The sequence below is a fragment of the Eurypyga helias genome, unplaced genomic scaffold (assembly GCF_000690775.1).
Source record: "Eurypyga helias isolate BGI_N326 unplaced genomic scaffold, ASM69077v1 scaffold5746, whole genome shotgun sequence".
Taxonomy (NCBI): Eukaryota; Metazoa; Chordata; class Aves; order Eurypygiformes; family Eurypygidae; genus Eurypyga; species Eurypyga helias.
Window position 1 is genome coordinate 354,721 of NW_010255965.1, and position 25,751 is coordinate 380,471.

Sequence of the window (25,751 nt, forward strand, 5' to 3'; positions counted from 1 at the left end):
AGCAAAACAGGAGGGACTGGATGAGACAGAGGAATTTAGCAGCTGTACCTTCATGGACATCACTTACAAGCAATCGAGCCACGTCCTGCTAAGGGAGAGGAAGGACAGGTTCACAGAGGGTATTTCAGCAGTGACAAGTCCATCAGGACAAACATCAGCTCAAGGCAGCATTCCAGTGGTGAAGCAGGATGTGATCCAGTACTGGATCTTCCCCACTCAGAGCTGCTAACTTTGAATCTTGTGGCACTGAAAGCAACTCTCTAGAACTTGGGAGCTTATCAAAAGGAGTGGGTTGGAGTGATGGCAGTCTCTCTCACGAGGTAAGTAGATGGGGGAGTTGGTAACCTTGGAGAAAATCAGAGGGTGATCACAAGGCCTACCCCTCTTGCAAACAAAACAAGCCAGAGAACATAACTGGACATACTGGGATGGGAAGTAACCACAGAGTCACTCCAGTATGGTGCCAATACACAACTGAAACTCCAGTAACTCCCTAAATGTTTTAACCCTAAGAAATAAGACGTGAGCTGAAAGAGATGTAAGAAAATGCTCACATACTAGAAAGACCGTGCAGTGAGGCAATGAGCGTACTGCCGTAACGCTGATACAACATACATGGCACAGAGTAGGCCATGCTGGTGGTGGAGAAGCAATCAAGCTAAGCGTGGCAGCGAGTAACACAGAACTTTTAAGAGCTGAAATCCCAGCCCTAAACATGAAGAACGGCAGTTCTGCATTACTGGAGAGCTACCTCTGTGCTCCTGACTGTCCCACCAGGATGGCAACACCAACTGCCCCAGGCAGAGGAAAATGCTGAAAAGTGGTAAAGGGCAGAAAGCGAGCTGAATGCTCATAGGTGATTTTAATTACTCCTACACAGATTGGGAAAAATAGGATATAACACAAAGGTCACATTTTTAGGTGCTGTTTCAGAGAGCAGCTTCTTAGGAAGCCCAGAAGAACAGATGCAACTCTTAATTTGAAATGACCACAGAGGTGGGTATGGAACAAAATGACAAAAGTGAAGACTAACAAATTGCAACAACAGATGGTATTCATGCTCCCTGTTTGCTCCAGGACGCAATAGCTGACTACACATGCTAATAAGTGGTGTGCAGCTTCTTTTCCTAAACCAACGTTGTACTTGAGGGCCAGGAGGTGGCACACATGGTGGCAGCAATGAGAAAAGATCCCGTGTGAGATCCAGGTACCTACAGGTCTCTAAACCTGGTGTCAAATTTCCAGAAATTACAGAAACAGAGTAAAATAAATGGAAATACGATATGAGGAAAGAGTCAACCTGGCTTTTGTAGGTTTGCCTCACGGACCTATTGGAGTTCTTTGAAAAGGTCAACAAGCCTGTGGATAAGGGTGATCTGGCTAATACAGTCGGCACGGATCTCCAAAAGGCATTTGACAAGGCCATCACCAAAGATTTCTTAGGAAACTAAGCAGCCATGGCTTAAGTTGGAAAGTTCTTGGATAAACAGTTGGTTAAGACATAAAAGCAGAGGGTATATAGGGCATGATCTGTCTTCCAAAAGGGAAATGGCACCAATGGACTTTCCCATGGAGCTCTGCTGGGACCCACACAGCACCACATGTTTCTAAATGGTGAGAAGAGGCTAAGCAGTAAGGTGACAAGACTATTCAGGAGTAAAAACAGGGTGGGGCGGGGGGGCTTCTGAGAAGAACTGCAGAAGGACCTTTTAAATAAGTGATTGGATAATAAACTAGCAGAATAAATTAAATGTAGATAAATGTGGCGATCCACATGGGAGAAAATTCCAGTTGCACATTATACAATGATGCCATTTGAACTATCCATACAAATGCCAGCTCCATATTTGCTCAAAAAGGCAAAGTGAGTTTTAGGAATCATTACAAAAGAAGTAAAATGCAAGGCAAAGAATATACTGCAGAAATATCCTGTCAGCCCCTCCTGCCCCATAACTTTTGAACTGCTTGACCCTATTCAAACAAATTTAACAGAAGTAGCAATACTTTAAGTTCCAAAACCTCAATCTCATTACTAGACACCAGAAAAAACACAGACGAGTTACAAAACAGAGGCTTATTAATCCCAGCAGCCTCAGAAGGATTTGTTGCGTGTCATACACTCCTCTCCTTGAAGTCTAACTATTTTAACACTTCTGCAGAAACAGCCCAAGAAAGTAGAGCATAGCAGGCAGTAGCTATGCAATTCTTTCTGATGTAAGAACTCACATTCACCCAACCTGATAAATATGTATCTGTCTCCAAAACTCAAGGCCTATTTAATGTCTATTCCATGAGTTTCTTCTCTAATAACAATTTTTCCTAGCAATAAAATTTGATTTTATTTAAAAAGGAAATAACTACTAAGATAATGTGAAACAAATTAAAAAAAAAAGAACACTAACATTTTGAACACTGATTTCTCCTCAGTTTGGGGTTTTTTTTTAAAGATACATTCCGTCAATTATGTGGAATTTACCCTGCAATTTACTGTGAGCTGAAGTGACTGACAAGAGCAACCAAGACACCTCAGGCAAACTGGGTCACTCAGACTTTTTCTTGCTGTTTCATGATTAAAGGTTGACCACAAAAACCTTTACTTTCTGCAGAATGACATGCTTGGTTGGTTAAATATGCAGGCAATTAACATAGAGATAACATGCATTTAAATGGAGGTCCTGTTGACCCTCATCTCCTGGCTGCAACCTTTGCTCTGAAAGCAGACAGCTTAGCAAAAATATTCAATTAATAAAAAGCCATGAAGGGCAACAAGTCCATTTTAATTCATTTAAAAATAAATGGTGTTTACTGCTCCATATTTAATAAGTTAATAAACAACAACACCACAACTAATAACGCAAGCAACAGGGGCATGTGGCTGAAAGATCTTTACAGATACTATATAAAAAAATAAATTAAATTTCTGGGTTTCTCCTTTGTTTAAAACAAAACAGAATATTCTACGAGCAACGAAGCGAACAAAGCTTGCCGTCTTATACACTGGAGACCCATCTTTCTTGTCTCTGCCCATGGCCTATCCCACGTGTGACACTACAACCTACTGCATTAACTCCAATCCCCCACTCCAAGCATTCCTTATTGCTCCCACACCTGTGCCTCCCTCCCAAACTTATCATTGGGTGAAACCAGCACAGGCTCTGGCTCCACCATAGATGCGCAAGCGGTGATGACTAAAGTGGTTCCTTCAGGCAGACTAAAACTAAGCACACCCACCGTTTCCTTCTGCGGGAGCACTGAGTCTCCTGTCTACGTAACTGCCCGTTTCCTGAAATGTTTTCTTGATCATATTTTAAAGTCCCAGTCCTCTGGCACATTTGCTTGAGGCAGGACAATAAGCTGAAAGAATCTACGTGAATAAAAAAATGAAAGGTTGGAGGCTCTGAAACCAAACTAAATGGTTTTTTAAAAGAAAGAAAAATTGAACCATATGTAATTTTTTAATCAAACTTGCGATTTGGGGGTCCAGAGAAACCACGTATCACACCACTGCCATCTAATGGAAGAAAACATCAGCCCACCATTGGTCCCTAGGAGGACCCAGTCAGACAAAAACTATTTCACCAAGTAGAAGAGTTGATTCTACCACCCCTAACACGGCCTCCTCCTTTTCCCATATATAAATTTAGCTCGCCTCAAAACATTCTGGGTTAGGGGAAAAAAAAAAAAAAAAATCACTAAATGACCCTCAAATGTAAGACTATTCTCAGGAGAGCTGAAAGATGGGTTTGGGGTTTTCTTTTTTGGAGAATTCGGGATTTTTTAAAAATGTTATTTAACTCCATTCAAATTCATAAGATTACTCAGCGTACCTAAAATTAGTTGTGGACACTGGTCTTTCCCAAAGCCCTGGGCTGCGAAGTTTGTAGGACAAGGTTGTCTTTTAATTAATTTTTGTAGATTACAATTGCTTTCTGTACCATTGATTAGCACCTAGAGTTTTACTGCTGTACAGCTACCATAACCTACATAGATGAAGTCATATAAATAACATCCACCAGTTCCTTCTCCAGACCAGGTACAGGTGGATTTTTTTTGTTCAGCATTGAGGGAGCTACATTTTTATTGCCATAGGTTATAATTTTTCCCCTGCGTTGCACGTCTATTCCTACTCCGGCAATCCTACGCCATCTCTAGACAGGCAGCAATCAAATATCAAGGAAGACACACTTAATAAAAAGGATGGCATGGTCGATTAGTGTTTTACTTTCACAGTATCTTATCTACCAAGAAAGAGAACATTTACTTAACTCGCTTGAGTAAGAGAGTTCTAGTCTTCCAAACAAAAGCCAGGGACGTCCACTAATAGGGGAAAAGGCGAACGGTGGCTTCTCTGATTGCTGGCATACCGCAGAAGTGAAGTCACGCTATAATTAACAGATCTGATTCAGAAAGGTTCCTGTGGAGTACCCATTTTCAGTAAGTCTGTCAATTGGATTTATTATCAACGTGCCACTGTATCAAGTCAGCATTTGTTTTGTATCTGCTGTATTCTCTGAGTGGGTGTAATGGAGTTGACTCCAGGAAAACTAAGCAGCCGGGCACTCTCTTCCTCGGCCTGGGGCTTTCCACAGGTCAACCATTGCGCTGAAGCTCTCAACTTCTCAGCGGGCTACCGTCACTTCTGGGAGAGATGACCTGCCTTCGGGCAACCAGAGGCCAGATTTACTGATACACGAGATGCTGTATCATGATTCTATGGCATCAGAGAAAAAAAAGCTGAAGTAAAGTGATTCTGTGAGAGAGTTGGAAAAACCAACGCATTACAAGTAAGCTTTCAACAAAGCAGATTATGAGCCGCTGTTGAAAGAAAAAAAATTCTCTTCTGTTCTCTTCTGTGATATGAAATAGATATTTCCAAGTCTGCTGGGACCACTAAAAGCCTACTAACATTACCCGGTCCCACGATGCACTTCACACACATGCCAAGCTATTGGCAAAGTTTTATACAGACCAATGAATCAAAACATTAATCACTGTGTATAAATGGAAATTCTACTTTTTTTATTTCTCTGGAAGGAAACAAAATTAAACCAATTATTTGCCAGTGATATGGGCCTGCAAATTTTGGAAGCAGTAAATTAAGAATAATCACAGATTAGATATATCACAGAATACTTGAGCATCTTGGGTCTCCTTACAGAAAATATTTGCTAGGCCATGAATTCATTTATGAAAAGATAATGACCCAGGAAATATTTTCCTTAATTGCAAAGAAGCCGTTTAAGAAAGTGTCTGGGGAACTAATTAGAAAGGAGTTTCTTCTGTAGAGGACCTGGCTTTAAACTCAATAAGCAATTTTCAGAGGACTTGCTCGAGACAGCACTGTTGAGATGCAGTCAAGATTGTTTGCTGTGCTGCAGCAACACTTCGCAGACACAGAGGCAGGTACGTCTCCCAGTTCTCACCACTGCAGGCCAGCTGCCAGTGCTGGCACACTCCAGCTATGGTGACCTTCTTGGCACGATCCATCAAACCCTTTCCTATTTCACTGCAGCAGATGTGGAAAGCATTTAAAAATACGCAAACAGGAGAATCTCTACCTCCAAGCTGAAGAGAGACTTTGCGAAACACTCATACGTTTGCCAAGACACACAGAACGCCTGCTGGCCAACCCAACAGGTGCCAAGAAAACAGCTCACCCAACAGCACCACACACTCCCACTGAATGCCATGGCTTCTTAAGGTTACCCAAACATCTATTACCCCATCATCTGTAAGTTCAAGGGCATAGCTACAAATACACACACTTCCCCCCACCCCCCCCCCATCTAGTTTCTGGTAACTTCTTAAAATGCTCAGATTTAGAGCATCACAGTTCATAAGCCTACAGCTCAAACAAGCTTTTATTTGATGAGGTGGGCTGTGAATTTACAACACTTCACTGTAGAGTGAACAACTTATGGTTTCTTATTGGTAATGCTTTTCATTTATTTTGATGTATGCCTGCCTTTAGGGTGTTTAGATGTCACCTTTAGGTATTCTTCCCAAAGACTTGGCTCCTAGTCTCATGTGGTTACATAGTAATATCACTTTTAATTCAAACAGAAAAAAGAACAAATCTCAACCTTTATTTAAAAAAACCCAACCAAACAAAAAACACCACATACATGCAGGAATGAAACTAAAGTTTCAAAAAACAGAAAACAAACTAGAAAAATCTCCAAACATTCACGAAGTTTAAACAACTAATCTCATAACGTTTAAATGTAGTATCGCTATCAAAAAACTTAGCATGGAAAGTTTGCCTTTTTAGGTTTGGGGTTTTTTTGGGGTGTGGTGGGTTTTTTTGGGTGGGGTTTTTTTTGTTTGGTTTTTTTTCCCCCCCCTTCCTGTTCCAATATGGGGACTTAGTAACATTGCTGAAGACTTTGTCCTTCTAACTCAGGAGATGTGGGTTTATCAGCTGCCTTACTAACCAAAATTGGCACAACTCATCATCGCTTGTGCTCTCTTTTCAAGAGACCCAAGACCAGAAGAACTGGGGCAATTGGTTGGGGCTGCTACAAGTCAGTAGCGAGATGGATCAGCAGAGCCACAGATAAAATTTGTTGAGCACCTGCCTATACTCAGCATCTATCCAGCCTTCACAAACGCCTGTCAGAAAACCTGCCAACTTAAAAACTGCAATAGCTCACAAGTTATTATGCCACTGACTGCATAAAACTTTGGAGTGGATCAAAAAAAACACGCACACAAAAGAAATGCAAACAAACAAAACTAATGTACAAAAAAATCGCCACATCTATTGTCTATCCCAGCATCAAACATAGGATTGATTTATTTTTTTACACAAGCCTAGAGTTTCAAAATTAAGTAAGTCTGTTTTACAAATTATTTACTTTCTGCAAGATCCATTTCCCCTTGAAGCATGCTGTGCATGCCCTCCTAGTGTGAACAGTTTACAGTCTGTGATCAGGCACAGACCTACTTGGCTGGATTTTTTTTTTCCTCTCTCAAAATGGCAATTCTAAGAATCATAAATAAAACAGCAAAGTTATTGCAATTTGAGCTTATCCCCAATAAATAAAATTTATTAACTAAATAGCTTTCCATGCAGCTTAGCTCTTTCTTCACTAGCTTATTATTTTACACAGACTTGCTTCATGTTGCTAGTCACAACCAAATTATGCCGTCTCAAGTAGAAAAGGAATAGAAATTAATAAAAAATTAATTTATTATAAAATACGTAATTTTGTATCATCACAGATCTTCACAGGGTATGTTCAAAAAAAATTTACTTTCTAAAATTTAAGGTTATGAATGTATTTTGTCTACCATACACACCAAGGTATATTTACTCTATGCTTACAAGCTTAGTTTATCAGAATACCAGAGCAGAAGCCTCCTGCCCATTAAGCTCCAATGCATTAGGGTACTTAAGGATGCTGGTGAACTTAAGCAGATGAGCAGAACCACTAACACAAGGCAGGACAGACTCCTTTTGGGAGATACAAAGCAGCAGTTTATCATGCCAATACAATTAGCTCCAACACTTAGAGCAGGCCTCCAGTTATCCCATTTCTGTTACACAAATAAACTCAATTTATAAAATAGGTCATGGTAAATTTTAAGTCCTGATCTAAAAACAGAAAGGCAACTGGAGAAATAAAATTGTATGTGATATATGGTGGGCTAACACTGATGACCTCATAGCTTTTTTTTTTTTTTACCATGAACCCATTGCAATGCTAATGACTGCATATCTGCATCCCCAGTTTTCGTATTTTACAAATGAATAGATCACTGCTAACATTTCTCAGCAAGAAAAATGTCATAATGAAATATTAAAATTAGAAATAGAGTCTCTATAGTTCCCCTCATCATGTTAGGCACATTTCTCTCCTAAGACAAACACTGCTATTCAACAAATCAAGTCACGCATGCTTTGAAAGAATATACATAAAATAAAGAATATGCAGCTGAAGTGTTTGTCTCCTACACATTACTGTAATTCACAGGTTTTATTTATTAAAGAAAGAATCCCACAGGTGCAATTTTGGACTTTTAGTCATTCTCCCATGCTCATCTCCTAAGGTCCTAGGCAAAATGTTCAAAATCATATGAGCTCCTGATTAAACCAGGAAGTAAACCTGCATGCATGCAATTAAAGTGTCTGCAAGGGCAGATGCAGATGACAGTAATTCATACTCTAAGAAATGGGCTTGTGTATTTGGCAGATTAACTGTTCTGTATTCCATTGCTATGAGGTATGGAAACTGTACTGTGAAACAACCATTACTCATTCCCTCGGCTCTAAGCACGTAGGTCTATCAAAGGCAAGCCAGTCTGGAGAGGGCGGGGGGTGAGGGCTGGAAAGGGAAGAGTCTACGCGTTTCAGATTAACGCTTCTCTTCAATGGTTTCTTTTATTTCATTTCCCCTACTTTTTAAATTAGCAAATACAGTAGACCCAGAAGGGAAATGGGCAAGGGGGAGGGGGAAAGAGGGGAGGGAGAGGGAAAAAGCAAAAGCAGCCCAAACTCTCCAACTTGTTCATTAGGGGTTTTGTGTTTGAACATCTGAATGAATCATGTGTCTGTTTTTCATTACTCTCCATATGCGATTGTGCTCTGCTTTGTTCAGTGATTTCTGGCCATTTCGTCATGACTCTGCTTATTTTGTTTTATATATTGTTCCATTACAGGGTGGTTGTTGCTTCTCCTCTACCTCACTTAGCAGTCATGCCACCAACAAAGAGCAATCTGAAAACGAGAGGTTACGTCAACAGGTTTCCCCAGTGAACTCCCTTGCAGCAAATATGATTACTTTAGACCCGACTGCTTAACTCATACCAGGGAGAAATCCTCAGATAACACTATCCCTTAGCACGACAGGAATGTAGTGGGTATCTTCTTAAAATTCTGAGGAATACTAGAGAATGACTTAAAGTCCATTGCAGAGTGTTTTCGTCCTTGTTCCAAGAGGAAACCTAACACTTCTTGCGAAGCAGTAACCTATTTTAACAGATTTGCACACTGATACATGCGGTATTTGAAATCATTTCTTTGCTATATTAACTATTCTCCGTTTTCAGCTCTACTCTATACCTTGGTCAACACACAGATGACATCAAAATATATTCTGAAATCTCCAGTCATGTGATAACTTCTTCTATCATCTCCTTGAATTTAATCCACCCTACTGCATGGTATAACCATCTCAGGAGGATATGTTCATTTAACTGGGTAACTCATACTTTGCGGAAGGTGAGTGAGATCAGGACGACTGGAAAGGAGCAAACAAAGTGCCTGGCATTATTTTGCTTTGTTTTGTTTTTTCTGGGGTTGGTTTGTTTGTTTTAAAAACAAGAATGGATGCAGGTCCCAGTGAATTAGAGACATTTTGACATATTTTCAGCTTCTGAAAAAAAGAGCAACTAGGCATATAAACCCATTCACAGAATCTCACAGGCCACAGGTAATTAACACCAAGCAGCATGGATTTAGCAGGAATAGAGTGTCACATCATACTTCCATCTAGAAGGAAGTAACTTATCTCATGGACAGGCAAGTATTATGCATTTTAGTCAAACCCTGGTTGTCTCTCATGACTTGAGCAGAGGGGAGAAATACCATCTTGTAAAACTGCTGCAGTGTAGGTGCCAAACTGCAGAAATCAAAACTAATAAAGGAGTTCTCAATGGCTCACTGTTGCACTACCTGATGTACTGAGAGGGTTTCCTCAAAAGTCTACCCCAGGTCTGTTATTATTCAGTCTTTTCCAATTTATCTTGTCCAGTGGATTAGAGAAATCATTTATTAACTGTGAAGAGGATACTAAATAGGTAAGTGCTGCAAGCACTCTGGAGACTTAAGATTTGAGAATAATCTTAGCAAATTAAGAAGTAGCCGCAAAAAAAAATAGAATCAAATTCAATACAGACAAATGAAAAGTACTAGCCTTAGGAGGGAATAATCAACAGCACAGAGCAGAGCACACAATAAGGAATGCCTGGCTGGCAGCAGTGCTGGGGAAAAGAACAACAGAACTGGGGGCTGCAGAGAATCTCTTAGCATAAATCAGCACTGTTTTTCTCATGCAACACCCTGACCCTCAGAAATATATCTGTATTTAAAATATACATAGTTATTTACAGGGCTATATCAACAAAGAGGAGAGTTATGTGATCACAGAGAAGACAAATGAAATAACCTCTCTGCACTATTTAAAATGGTAAGATTTAGGCGGTCTGACATCCTGTATCCGGCTCTAAGGACTTCAAGTAAGAAGTGAGCTAATTAGAGAGACCAGCAAAGTTCAATACAATCAGAAACTTAACTCAGATTGCCTTTAAGGAAAGAGTAAAAAGACTAGAGTTTATTCTAAGTAAAAGATACAACAGATGCATAGCAGTCTTCAAATATACATGTTTGCAGCAAAAAGGAAAGGAATAAACTGTTCTGCATGTCCACTGGGTATAAGAAAAGAGGCAATAGGCTTAAATCGCATCAAGGGAGATTTGGGTTAGACATCAGGAAACGCTTCATTATAGTGAGGAGAAGGAGTGCTATGAGAGATTGCCTGAGGAGCTCCAGGATCTCCACCGCTGGAGGCCTTTGAGCACAGTTAGAGGAACACCCCTCAGCAGTGGGTGAGAGCTGATCTGCCTCGAGGCAGAGGAATGGACCGGCTGACCTCTTCAGGTCCTTCCACTTCTAATTTCTGGGAAGTTCCTCAGTAAGAGGAAGGAAATTGTACCCAGCATTTAAAACCGTACAACATCTATTCTTTTTATGCCCCAAAGCATACTGTTAACAATCCAATTACATTTTCCATCTTTTAAAGGCACCACTTACAGTGAACCATCTCTGAAAATAAAAATAAATAACTCCGCCCTACAGTGCAATTCAAACTGTGAAAGCAAACTTTTACAAAATCCCAGCTCACTGTTATATGGCCCCTACTACATTATTCTCAAAGCTACCTACAATATCAAGAACATCAAACCCAGATATTTTTCTTTCTCAAAATTCTACCATTTGTATTCTTTACAATCTTTTCCCTTCACATTTTGTGTTTTGCAGACAGGTCCATTCCTTTCCTTGTTTACCGCTGGCAATGGGAATGGAAGGAAGTTTAAAAACAAAATAAAAAGCTAAGGACAACCATCAAGCACGCTTCTACCTGATTCTCTTTACCAACATTTAGGCACCCAGCTGAAGCATTTACAGGGACAGCACATGGTCTTAGACAACCAAGATCAGCAAAGACAAATACATTTCTCGCTCCCATGGACTTCATCTCATTATTCAGCATTACAGCCCATTTAAAATCCAGCTCCATCGGCCTGATTTGTGCTGCTGTTTCAGATAAACAAATTTCAGACAAGAGGATGGAGTTGACACATGGGAGAATAGAGAACACCTCATTCTTGTATAGCAGTGGGAAGGGAGACAAGGACCTACAGGTCCCCAAAGGAAGGTCTTAGTTGGAGTGTAAGACAGTAAATAATAGCTCCAGGGTAACCTCAACCTACCTGATCATGGACTTCCTATTTCTCACCTCTCACATCATCACCTCAGGCCCATCCAGCACTCCTAGGCTTAAGCCCCAACTCTTTCCTGCTCCAGAGCCCCAACCCCAAGCGCTGTTACCCCAATCTTCTCTTTATCCCACTGCAGCACTCCTTCTCGAACCAGCTCAGAGCCCACCGGGTCCACTCAGCCCCCATCAAGCTGCAAGTCCCCGTCCCTACAGCTCCCCATGCTGCATCTTGCCTCCAAACCAAATCTCCTGGCCATGCAGCAGCCTGCAGCAGGCACGTCCATCTCCTCACAGCTTTAAAAGCCACCTCTGTGCCCCCACAGCCACCCTGCCAGGACCTTCTGCACTTGGCCCAGCCCATCTTCCCAAGAAGGTATTCCTTCATAATACAACCAAAACAAAACAAAAACCAAACTGGGTCTTCTTCCCAGTATAATATTCAAAGAAATACAGAGTCATGTTATCACAAATCTGCCAGAACAGTGCTCCAAGGAAAGAAAATGCATCTCCAGCGAACGCATGGCAGTACCACTTCTGATGACGGCCCATGACCAATTGCTTTGGTGGAGTTTTCTGCGACCAGAACTGCAATCTACCAGCCCATTTTTCTCTCAAAATGAATACTGTTGTGGCAGGCAACAGTAAAGGCACACACTTCTACAAACTGCAAGAACAACATTGCTACAGCTAGCAGGATTTTGCCCCATCTCAATTTCCCCCAATGTCTTTCTCTGCTGCTTCTCTTCACAGCCTATCTGGCCCCTTGTGACATATTCCTGTCCTGCAGTGCTTTTTCTTTTTACTGACTTACGTAGTAATGATGTCCAGAATGTGTTTCTTATCAGAAGAACCCAGTTCAGTAGATCTTACTATTCCAAAGGATTCTGTATATCGCTAGTGTAAACTCACAGAGTCATTTTAAAACAGAGCTTCCCCTCCCCAGACTTGATGGCTCTTCAGACTGGTAATGAGTAACAGTTCTAGTCCTGAGAGATTACTAGACATGTTAGTTAAGATTCACCTAGACAAATATAGCCATAGACACAAAGGAAACGTGCCATACCTCACCAAAAAGATGTTTTCGTACATTAGCAGAAAAATTAAGAACATAAAACTGGAAAAGGAATCCTTTTTATATCTTCATATTGCAACTTGTGAATCTATTTGTGTCATAAAGAATATTTTCTTCTTCCAATAGCATAGGCCAAGACTTCACAAAAATAGAAAAACTAAACCAGGTTTTGCTTGTGAAACTTTTCCCAAAGGTTTCTAATTTTTATATAGGAAATCAATTTGCATCACTGATGGTATCATTCAAATCAGACAGCGCTATGTGGTTAGAAGGTAATTTACTTTTCTGCCGAAGCAATTTGATACTTGTTCTGATTTGTGATTTTCATTTTGTTTGTTAATGAAAAAAATTAATGAGCAGTGTTACTGGAAACACAACTCAAAAGCTTTGGCATTATTAAATATGTTTGTAATACACCGAATGTTACGTTGATTGCACAATTTGAGCCAAAGCCCAGGCAGTCAAGCCACAAGTCAATCAGTGAAACAGACCATGAACTCACGGGGTGGACGCTTTGCACGTACCTTTGCACTGATTTGTGTTTTTGTCAAGAATCGCCTTTGTGGATACAATTTTCCCGTACCTATGGAGAAAACAAACACCAGAAATACATATTATTATATTTTAATAACACACAGTCATTTTTGCACACGTATAGCACATATACTAGGGAGTGAGCTATTGCTCTTGAAGAATGATACTCCTGGAGAGGTTCCTTTGTCACAGTAGTTCAAACAACACCTTCAGAGCTCACCTGAAAAGCGCTGTTCTTTTGCCACATCCCGTCCATCTCTGGTCACTGCACGGCACTGCCAGCATAAATGCCAATTACAGCAAGGATTTTAAGACATCAGCACTGATAAAAATGCTGCTTTGGTTAAACTAATTAGGTTTCCTTATTTCTTTTTTATTTTTAGCTGCCAAACAAGGTTTGTTTTAATACAGATGGACCAGACTCCTCCAGGATTAACAAAAACGCAGGTATTTACATGCATGCACACACAACAACTCATGTGGGCATCCATGTCTGAGTATACACACTCTAAACTTCTGTTTTAGGAAAACAGGAATTTTAAGGTTTAGGTGCATCTCCAAGCTCTTTCCAAGATGAATGTTAACACTTGTTTGAATTTATGTTGCCTCCCATAGATAGCATGGCACTGGACCGCAACTTGATGGACTTACTATGATGAAGAGGGAATTCGGGCAGCTAAAACTTGGCGTACTAAGCAACTAGACCATAAAATATTTATCTGTCTTTACCTCACAGAGTTTAAGACTAAAAATGAAGACTTAATAGTAAGTATCACAAAACCGTGGTAAAAGATCATAGAAGATGGCAACTTATGGCTGAATATACGACTTCAAAATAATAAGGAAAATAGTTTTATTTCTCAAGTCACTGATATGTCTGGGTCTCTGCTTCACTGAAGAGAACTTCCTCTAAAACATCTTTTCCCAGATTTTTAAAAAAGCATTACTGGTACTCTGATAAGACTTTTCCATTGAACATCTGTCCTTCATCGATGGTGAAAATTATTACTATAAAAGATTATAATAAAATTGTGGTTTCTAATGGCAAAGCAACACCCACAGAAAATAACTAACAGTTCATCTATTATAAACCACTGAAATGTATGGCAGACCAATTTTTATTTGGTCAATTTTTATTAACAACAACATAAACCTGGCGTTAGTGACTTCTAGTCGAAGTCCAGAAACCAGGATATGGAAGACCTTGCTGCAATTTCCTTCTCTGCCTCAGGAGAAGGCCCATTTCTCCCTACTATACAGAAAAGGACTCTAAGTGCAGCTAGAGCACTGTACTACACACTCACTCTTCTCAGTCCCCCCTAATCTGTAAACATAACTAGTAAACCAGGGAAAAAGAAAAAAAGAAAAAAAGAAAAAAAAAAAAGAAGGAGCCAAAGATGAAATGGCACTATCACTTATAGGGAAAAAGGGACCTTTAGGTTTCAGTCTGGGATGCAGCAAACAAATACCTCACGAAGGGGGAGCAGCACCAACGGGAAAAACTGGCAACAGCCTGCCTAACATACTCTTTGTTACCAGCAAAGAAGATTCGAGGCAATTTTGTGCCTGACAAAGTTCTCAGCTGAAGTTTCCACAGTGTGAGTGACATGTAACCACTCAGATTCAGACAAAGGGCACTGTCCATCTCGCTTTCCTCTCTTTCTGTGACTGATGCAAAGTGAGACTTTCCATTTTCACAGTTTTTCCTTTCCCTAAGAACCCACAAAAACATTTGTTTCCATTTGACTTTCATTTTGGGAAGGAAAAGCATGTCCTGCTTTGTTTTATTTCAAACTGAAACCAGTCAGATGGAGGACAAACTGACCTAAAGATACTAATAGTTTGTGCAATCTAAGTTGAGGTCCAATTCAGCCATCTTTCAGGAACCAAAAAAAAAGTCTCACAAGCCTTCCTCCCCTCCACACACCCCTTTTTTTGATGGCTCTGTAGAAGGCAGGATTTTGTGCTCTGAAGGCTAGTGTGATCCATTGTCCACTCCACCATAATGGGCACATGGGCTGATAGTTGTGGCTCACGAGCTGATAGCTATGGCTTCAGCCATAGCTAGCCCCACTCCAAACACACACATAGCAGATTTAATGTTACCAGTGAGCTCACACGCTTTTATAACCTCAGGTGTTTCCAGAATTGGGCCTTTATGCTCACTTATGTTCCACTTAGTTTTATAATTCTTCATAGTAACACGTGCAGTTGACTTTGGCCTCAAAGACACTACACATCTTATGAAGGCAAAGCCAAATGATTTGCCAGTATGATTTATGGTTGTTCAGTGGGCCAACCTACCCAGCAGGAAATTTGGCCCGGGCGGTGCATCTTCATTTGATTTATTTAGATATAAAATCAAATACATGAAAAACATGCAAAAACATGCCTGCTTTGTACAGTAAAGAACCTCTGACAGATATATAGAAAAAGAATCCAACAAAAATCAGCGGCTAACCCACAACAACCTCAAATAAAACACAACCCCTACCTAAACTTCCGCCAACAAAAACTAACACCCAACCTCCATTTCAGTCCAGCCACTCCTAATGAATTGATACGTTGTTTCATCCAAATCACATGAGAGCTAAAAGTTAACATTTCTTGCCAGCAGAGACAGGCATTTGTGGTTCCACTGCTTTTATTACAGATTTCCCAGAGTTATTTGCTACATACTGTGATCCTGCAAACACTTAGTTCCACTAGAGATTTTACTCACAGAAATTATTCTGTTCAGATGAGATTTCCTCCGGCACGTAAAGTTACGTGCACACCTCCACGTTTGCAAAAACAGGTATGAGAGCAGTAAGAGGCACCACAATAACAAATACTGTTATAGGGAATTAGCCATATGCAGCCAATTTAATCTACCACTATAATCCTTGAGTGCTACCAAAAGAAAGTAACTGGAACCTGGAACTTGGAGACTGTTCTCCTAAATATTTCAAGTAATTTTTTTACAGTAATCAGAACATCAGTTCTGATGAAGAATGTTATCTTGTGTACTGCATGAAATCAGGAAGGTATTTTGCTCTACAAGTGCGGTCATATTTCTTTCTTGCATGTGTGGAGAGTAGCATCAAGTTGTGTCTCCTCGCCAAAGTTTTTTGGCTTTCTGTTTGTGTGACCTTTAATTATGATTTGATTCACCCTGAAGTACCAAAATTTTATTCTTCAAGGGGAACATCACAGAAGTAAGATTAAAGGGCATCACAAGAGCTGGCCTCCTGTTTTCATATATTTAAATGGAAATGTCTATAAAATCCAACAACCTGCATGCCTCTATTCTACAAACTAAGATATCACCAATGTAAAAAATACCAGGTGTGGTTTGCTTAACATGAGAGGACATGAGAATTATTTAATTTCCTCCTGAGCTACCATGCATGGAGAAATATTTTCTAGTGTTTTGAAGCAAAAATTCTGGTCAGTAAAAGATAATTGTGGAATAAAGTTCATCTCAGTGCCATATTATAAACCCTTCAACATAATGACTGTATGATTAAGGATCCCCTACTGCATCACAGTAACCAAGAGAATAGACAGTATGAATCTGTGAGGTGGCTACTTCAAGAATGCGTCTACCGAACACCTATTCAAAGGAGTTCCAGACATACAACGTGCTGTTTTCCATCATATCCTTCCCCAAGTGTTCTTTATAGGCATAGTAAGCACAAACAAAATTGTTTACATGGGGCCTTTTTTTTTAATCTTTTAATCCCTTATATTCAAATATGCTTCTAATGTTTCTTCCATGTAATAATTCTCATTGAAAATTAGGTGGTCAGATATTTGAAATATCTATGTAAGGACCAACTACACGGACCAGGACTTCAGTTCATTAAAGAAGGACCTGTGCAGTGAGATGGTGACCAGTTGTCTTCATGGTTTCTCATAATACATAAGAACTGACAAGAAAATTATAAGGTTTAAAAAACTTCAGAAGGTGGTACTTCCCCAGAACATAGAGCTACTTGTGGAACTCACTGCCACAGCCCATGCTGATGCCACCCGAAGCTCATCTCCAAAAAAAAAAAAAAAGAAAAAATATCCAGCAACTCCTAGGATGGAAAATCTGTCACGAAATTAAAAGCAAAGACACATTTGTGGCCCTGGAAGTCACACACTGCCAGAAACTGGGAGAAGGTACCAGAGTCGTATCATTGTATGTTGTCCCTGGTTTAACATCAGACACCTCCACAGCTGCCAAAACAAATTCCTGCCTGGGCCAGCCCAGCCGATCTTACATGGCAAGAGGACATTAATTTTGGGATGGAGATACCTTCTTACAAACAATAATTTTTACCTTCTCTGGTATATATTGGTTTAAGGTGAAACTGTTCAAGTCATCTGATATCCACTGTTAAAATTACAAAGGTCACTTAACACTTCACTTACACACAGCAATAACAGCCACGCAGAGGGTGGGACTAAGGGAAGACCCCACGGGGCTGTGCACAGAGAAGCAATCTCTCTGCTCAGGCCCAGATAGAGAGGTATGGCAGAAAGCGCTCTCAAGGACCCCATCCCACTGCACCCCACATTTTCTGACTACTCAGCAGACTCAGGAAAGATGCAAGCGGTGCGGAATAAACCCTTAACCTCCATCAAAGTTGCAGTATCAATAGATCATTTCAAGAGCTTGCGGGCAGGCGGTCGATCAGCACTTACACTGCAGACAAAGCTCAGCCTGGTCGTTCCCGGAAAGTTACTTGATAACTGCTGTTAAAATGGAGATAGTTCCTGAAGGAAGCACTTCAGCTGCAAGTGATACCACTTGCAAGATACAGGAACCTTTCCCACTGCCCACACTGATCCCAAACTGATGGGAATTTATTGTCTCATGGCACACAAAGGATTCAAGCCATTTCTGTTTCTGCCTGCGGGAATCCAGGGGTGCAGGGGAAGGCAGGTGGGTGCCCAGGGTTAGGAGGGAAGTGAGATTCAGCTGTGAAGTAGCTCTGGGCAGGGGAGCCATGCACCATCCCCCTGCTGCTGGCAGGCAATATGCCAGGATGGGAAGCCTGCTGAGGGACAGCCAGCAACAAGAGCTGCTGAGTCAAAGAAGGGATTTCCTGGGGCACCAGTCTGCTTGGGGCCACTCAAACTTTTCAGCTTTTCCATGGCATTACGGAGACCAAAAGCCGCTGGGATAAGTATGTCTTACTCTGTTCTCCAAGCCAAACTTAGGGCTGGCCACCACTAGTCCTGTAACGCAGAACAGCCGTCAGAGCAGACAGGCGGAGTCTCTCGCCGCCCGCCCGACTCAGTGCTACAGGTAAGCTGCCATCCTCACCTACTATCTCTACTACTAGGTGCACAGACTTGTACACAACACGGCTTTTGCCCAATTCCAGTTGCTGCCTGTATGTTTTAAATAAACATGAAACTTGGGACTGAAACCCAAGTAACCAGAGTGCAGAATTCTTGCTTAGTTAAACCAATGGAGTTACCATGTAATTTCCAAGTTGAGAGCTTAATAATTACATCCCCAGCGTTAGGGTTCACTCAAGGCCTCCCACATTGCTCAGAGCACAATTCACCCAACGGAAAACTGTCTGCATTTCTGGGCATTTAGGTAATATATGCTTTTATCTCAGAAATTTTTGTACTGGGATGAATTTGACCAGCAGTAATTGGATTTAGATAAGCAACACTGAGGGTCTTTTAACTCTGGGAATTAATATATAAATAGCATAACTGGGTTTATTTTGTTTAAAGCAGACTCTATTAGGAAAAACATGGATTTCGGGAGGAAAAAGAAAGTCCACGTTATGAAAGCCTAAAGTACAGAAGGAAATGCTGCTGGGTTTCTTGGAGAGATGTTATTCCTATAATACACTGCCACATGAACTTGACATCGAAATACACACACAAGAGAAATTCACTCAGAAAGAAGGTTCTGATTTGCATGATCATTTCTGGGCATTTCATCTACTGCGTGACCTTTCCAATGCTTCTATTTTTTCCTCAAGAAAACAACATATTAGTCTATTAACAAAGACTGAGCCACTTTCTTGCTGGTTTTCTGTATATTGTTTTTAATTTAAAAAGGAAATGTTAAGGCTAAGACACTCATTCACACAGAAATAAAACAACAAAAATTCACGCCATTCAGATCATCATCTGTTTTCACGGAACAGCACTTGGTTTGGGGAACAAACAGAAGGAGGCAGTTGCAGGGAACCCATGGTGTACTGGATTAACAAGATTGTACATTTGTAAGCATTTAATGTTCACCTGCTCTGTCTTCAAAACTTCAGTCTAGCTCTCAAGTTTACAAAAATCATTCCTTCGCTAAATATAATACAAGTTAGTGCAGCAATTTAGAGTAACAACCTGTCCAAGAGTTTCAAAAACATCACAAAAAAGGGGGGAGGGGCCTCTTAAATCCCTTGGTTGTACATCTAAAATGGCCCTGGAATTCTAGAAGGGCTCCCGAGTCATTAGTACCAAATTCTGTAAGGGAAGGTGTTCCTCAGCAATTTTAAAACTCAAGCTATGTATTTCCATTCTCACAACGGCGTTAGGAGCCCTGTATTAAGCAGACAGTAATGAATGCTGTAGCATCTACGAGTGAATTTTCAAGCAAATGCAAGCTGATTAATTGCTAAAAGAATGTATGCATATTCAACAGTTATCTTCTGGTACAAATATTTACTACTAAGCACGCAGCGATTTGAGTCATACATAGGCCTATTATTCACCATCACTCCATGTCTACTAAAAATCTAGTTTTCAGAAAATTCAGAGAAAGAAAAAAGCTACATACCCTTTAAAATAACTATATGCGTGTGTCTATGAACACTATTATTGCTTTAGACCAATAAAACCCAAGATCATACCACACTCTTGAATAACAGCTTCATGTTAGGAGGAAAGAACCTAAAAGTCTATTTCAGATTATGGATCATGCCATTTACTTTACACTGCATTTACAGATCATATTAAGAAATCCTGCTTTCCAGAAGATGATGCGAGCACCATTTAGCTCAAATCATGGGGCTATAATACAGCCCTGGAGCAGCTGCATCAGGTCCTTTGGTGTTCTTTCATTGAGGAATACAGAAAACTCAGCAGTTTTAGTGGAGTTTGCTTCTCATAAAATTTCAACAACGTAGGGTGGAGAATACTGTAAATAAACCTCTTAAAATCTGTGTAGAAACACCTACAACTAAGAAATTCCTCTGCTTTTAAAATACTAGCTTTCCTTTTCAGTGTTCCTAAAATATTATGCTTAGGAAGGCCTCTCACCTTCATCTTCACAAAATGATAATGGTGTCTTGTATTCAAGTTAGAAATGTATTTACAAGGCAACACAGAGTCGTATTTCCAATTTAAATTAACCCGCATTCATACTCTTAAACATTAGATGCCTATTCATCTCTGGAAAAATAGTCCCATATGAAATTATACAGGATCTGAAGACTTACTATAATTGTTTTCAGTACTTGGGAAATAAGGCCAGGTAAAGTAAAAGTTAAATGAAATCTAAACAGACACTAATTTTCTGGAAATACAAAGAACTTGAACTATCAGACCTGGAAGAAGTATATAATTTCAGTAGTTTAAAGGTAACGTTTCCTGTAGCCTTGTTCCTTTCCTAGCCAAAATAAAAAGATTTTTTTGGCTGCATGTAAATGAAATTAAGTGGCTTGATCCAACACTTGCAGAAATCAGACAGTTTTTTCATTGTCTTCAGTAGGTACAAGCTCAAATCCTATTCACAGTGCTTATAATAAGGCTACAGATTTGTCACACTCTTGATACCCAAGACAGAAAAAAATGCCTGTTACTTAAGTGGCACTCCCCATAAAAGCCTTACATTTTACAGTGGTTTTTCCCCAGTTTGCTGCAAGCTCTTAGTAACAATTTTCATTCTAAACATTGTTTATTCTGAATTAGTGCTCTATATTATATTCATATTATATCTGTGCGTTTGAATACTGATGCTATTTAAGACTATTTAAAACATGATTACATTATTGTGTATCATATTTAAATTAAAATTCTGAGGTTTGTATTTTTGCTTTGATAGAAAGCTATGTTTTCCCCTCACGCTTCTGCCACGACAAATAACCAGTGTTAATAATTAATTAGCAAAATATTCTACAGTTGCTAAATTAAGTATGAAAAACGAAATTCATGCACAAATTAATAACTGTGATTTCACACAGAACACTTCAATCCTTCTTCTGGGCCATCATTAAATCTTCAGCTACTAATTATTCCATATTTGCAAGAATTCAGATGTCTTAAAAAAATAAAATGCAACTTTTGTTTGCAGAAACTCAGCGTGCCACTGAATTTTCTGTATAATGATAGGATGCATTATTTGGAATACAGCTTAGGGATCCAAAACCCTTCACAGAATAAGATGTGGTTTGCTGTAGCCTGTCACAATAGATAATGCCAGACAGATTCTGATGTTCAAAGAACAGTGGGGAAAAAAATCCAAACCCAACACCTCCAAAACCTATCCTTCCTACTATAAAGACATCACTCATCCGTGTTGGAAGGAAAAATTAAGCGGATATTCAAACTTGTAGAATCTCCTCTATCCAGCATCTAAATTGTCTTCGATATTCTGGAAATACCCCCCTGCCCCCACCCGTCCTGACATATCATTCCTGTATGTAGAATTTATTTACTTTGTATGTTCTTGCATGCTGTGCTGTCTTGTATCCGATTTCTCATTCACAGTCTTGCTTACTTATGGAGGATTCATTGTTAAATTAGAGTCGGTATGAATCAGCGTGCCAGCATACCATGATATTAATCTCCAAAGTATTCAATCATTTAACAATAGCCTCATTATTCAAGGGAACTCTGAGCATCCAGTTTGTGCAGATTTTCTGACATTTCACTAAAACAATTTACTCTTAAAAGAATTCTGGGACCGCATCATACTGTAAAGTATAAATATATACGTCGCAATCAGATAGTTCCTCTCCAGGAATAGCCAAGAAAATAAAAGAAATTAAAAAGAAAAGGGTTTAAGGAAAAAAGCAAGAATTCCAACTACCACCAGGGACCATGGACTCAAACTGATAATTCAGAGCTAAAGCATTCGACGGAGTTCACACAGAGGCCATGTGAATCAAACGTGTGAGGCTTCTTGAGTTCACAGAGCTCCCATTTCAGTATTTACAAACTAGAAAAATCCAGGTACTTGGAATGTCTTTGGAAACAACTTAGTTTTCAGAGGAATGGTTTCTTTGGATTTTTACATTGCAAATATGTATTTCAGGAACTACATCACAGAATTGATCATTTTCTTCAATATATTTATTTTTCATCTGTCTATTTCCAGGGCTGGTACGTTGCAATTGTATTCACTTTTCCAAAGGCCAAACTTTGACAAAAGTGATGCAGAGGAGCACAACTTTCTCTGCCTGAATCTTTCAAGGAGAAACAACAAGAGCATGAATTTCAAAATTAGATGAACAAAAGTGCATGCTGGGACAGAATACTTCTGGTTTTGAGTTTCTTTAGATTTTATTTAACTTTATTTAACTTCATTAATTTAACTTAACTTATTTAACTTTATTCATTTTATATTTCTGAAAGGAAAGATTTTTTTTTTTTTTTTTTTTAGTCCATTTATTTGGGCAATTCTGTAACAAAGACAGCCTCTGGAGAGGGTGTGGAAATGGATTTGATAAGCTATTTGTCCACGATATTTTTAAATGCTCATGCACATGTACAACTTCAGGCATATAAGAAGCCCAGTTGAACTTAGAGCAGGACAATCCCCATTTCTCAAGGTTACAGCACATTTGCAGGCCCATAAATTAATGTGCTTATTTGGTGTGGAAAGTCCTCCCTACAGCCCTGATACAGTAAATAGCTTTATACAGGACACACAACTACATGTTTCCAGTCAGCAAATGCTTTGCTTTCCTCAGTGAAAGGCCTGTAACTACTACAGTAATTAGTTTTAAGAAGACAAATCTATTCTTGCTGGTAACTCACCACAACTCCCAGGGCCAGGGTCCCAAAACAGATATTGTCCAAAACTTTCTCTTAAGCGACAGCTTAGTCAACAATAAAATTCAGACTAGGTGAAGCTGCCCAGAATGCAACGTAGTTAGATAATTTATGAGTCGTGTTAATTTTTTTATGTTTTTAAAATTATTTAAAAACCTGCAAGTAAATATAGCATTAACTGAAGTCACCTGTTTAAAAAAAAAATCAACAGATTTACATTTTTAAAAGAAATATTTAGTTGAGAGCCCTTGCCTATTTTATAAATAATTCTTCATTCTTTATTGTACAAAAAAAGATGGACATAATTAAACAATATTAGCCTGCTGTGTCAGCCTAGTAAATATGTTTGGAGAAAGAGGGCTTATTAAAAACTGCACTTTGGATCAGTCTGAAGTTTTCCAGAAACATGGTGCCCTCCTTCGGAATCCAATGGGCTGCTGCAGTATACACCAATGGAGCAGCTGCCTCATTATTTTCTGTGTTTGAGCACTGAAGTTACACTTTAAGATAACACCAAGGGGCAGGGAATTCAGCATGATTAGCACATCTTGTAGTGCTCTGCTCATCAGTCAGCATTTCTGAGAACCAATGAGCCGAAGACAAACAAAACCTTAGTCAACCAAAAACTCCTCACTCGGGCTTTGTGCCAGCTTCTCTCACTGGACATCTTGGCCATGAGTCTCCTACAGCAGAAAAGCCAATGTTGGCAATTCTGTGCTCTGCTGGGATTCAGCAACCGCCAATGCGGACAGGGAAAAGGTTAGATAAGCCATGGGATTCCCTAAATAAATATACCCTTTATATAGTCAATGCCTTCTGCCCTTAAAGGGACACTTGGTTGGTCCTGCCAGGCAGAACCCTGGATGGAGAGCTATGAAAAAAAGATGTGCTGTGTAACCCATCGTTTCTGAAATACACATGCGCAGATATGGAGAAAGGAGCAAGAATTTAAATATTTTATGTTTCTGCTGAGAAATTTTACCCCACTAACTAAAGACTAACTGAAAAACACAGTGAGCACATCTTGAAATCTGATCAGTAACACTGGGTTTGGAAGCAGATTAGTTTCAGTAGTTTAGGAGCCCTCAAGAAGAGTCTTTTTTATATTGCTGGCTTCAGGTGGCTTCAAAATAAAATAATTTTAAAAGATATGATCCTCAAGTCAGTGGAAAAACTGGGACTTCATTCTGAGTATTGGGCATACTTTGAGAGAGAGAGAACTGTCATTCACTGGGATAAGCTCACAATTCTGGTAACAAGCCACGGAGTACAGTACTGAATTCCTGTTGCGCACTAATAGACCAAAGAGTTAAAAAATTAACATTTGTTATTAAAAAAATCTAGTAAACAAATATGCTTAAGATATCCTTTTATTTTCCTTACGTATTTCAAGCCTTTGTGATAGACTCGGGCTGTATTTTCACACCTCACAGCCATGAAGGAGAGAAATCTGTATTTTTTAAAAAACTGAAAGCTGAGATTCCTATCTTATCACATGCCTCAGAATCTAAGGGTTTAAGAAAAAAGTATTATGAACCTCACTATAAACTTCTGAGGGTGGCTGACCCTGGCAGGAGGCCAGTTGCCCAAAGCTGCTCTATCACTCCCCTCCTCAGCTGGGCAGGAGAGAGAACATAACTAAAAGCTCATGGGTTGAGATAAGGACAGGGAGAGATGGTTCAGAAATCACCGTTGCAGGACAAGCAGACTCAGCTTGGGGAAGTTCGTTTTATTTATTAGCCATCAAATAAATCAGAGTGAGATAATGAGGAAAAAACCCCAACTAATCTTAAAAATACCTTCCCCCCACCCCTCCCTTCTTCACGGGTTCAGCTTTGCTCCCCATTTCTCTACCTTCTCCCCCCTAGCAGCACAGGAGGACAGGGAATGGGGGTTGTGGTCAGTCCATCACACACTGTCTCTGCTGCTCCTTCCTCCTCAAGGGGAGGATCCTCCCACTCTGCCCCTGCTCCAGTGTGGGGTCCCTCCCACGGGAGACAGTCCGCCATGGACTTCTCCAATGGGAGTCCTTTCCACAGGCTGCAGTTTTTCACAGACTGCTGCAGCGTGGGTCCCTCCCATGGGGTGCCATCCTTCAGGAGCAGCCTGCTCCAGCCTGCGTCCCTCTGGCATCACAAGTCCTGCCAGAAAACCTGCTCCAGCCTGGGCTTCTCTCTCTATGGGGCCACAGCTCCTGCCAGGAGCCAATTCCAGAGTGGGCTTCCCACAGGGTCACAGCCTCCTTCAGTCATCCCCCTGCTCCAGCGTGGGGCCCTCCCCGGGCTGTAGGTGGGTCTCTGCTCCCCCGTGACCCTCCATGGCTGCAGAGGCACAGCAGGCCTCACCATGGGCTGCACCACAGGGTGCTGGGGAATCTGCTCCAGCGCCTGGAGCACCTCCTCCGCTGACCTTGGTGTCTACAGACCTGTTCCTCTCACATACTCTCACTCCCCTCTCTGCCCCTTTCTTAAACGTGTTACCCCAGAGACACTACCACCAGCTGACCTTGGTGTCTACAGACCTGTTCCTCTCACATACTCTCACTCCCCTCTCTGCCCCTTTCTTAAACGTGTTACCCCAGAGACACTACCACCATCACTGACGGGCTCAGTCTTGGCCAGCGGGGGGGCCACACTGGGGCCACCTCGCAC

The 25,751-nt window shown here is 40.4% G+C and overlaps 1 protein-coding gene across 1 annotated transcript in view; it reads right to left on the minus strand.

Annotated features, from left to right (window-relative positions):
• Positions 1-25,751, minus strand: part of LOC104511045 (RNA-binding motif, single-stranded-interacting protein 3) — a 345,645-nt gene that overhangs the window by 304,506 nt on the left and 15,388 nt on the right. Inside the window, exon 2 of the mRNA XM_010153498.1 lies at positions 13,098-13,156. Coding sequence (XP_010151800.1) covers positions 13,098-13,156 — 59 coding nt within the window. The remainder of the gene's footprint in view (positions 1-13,097; positions 13,157-25,751) is intronic.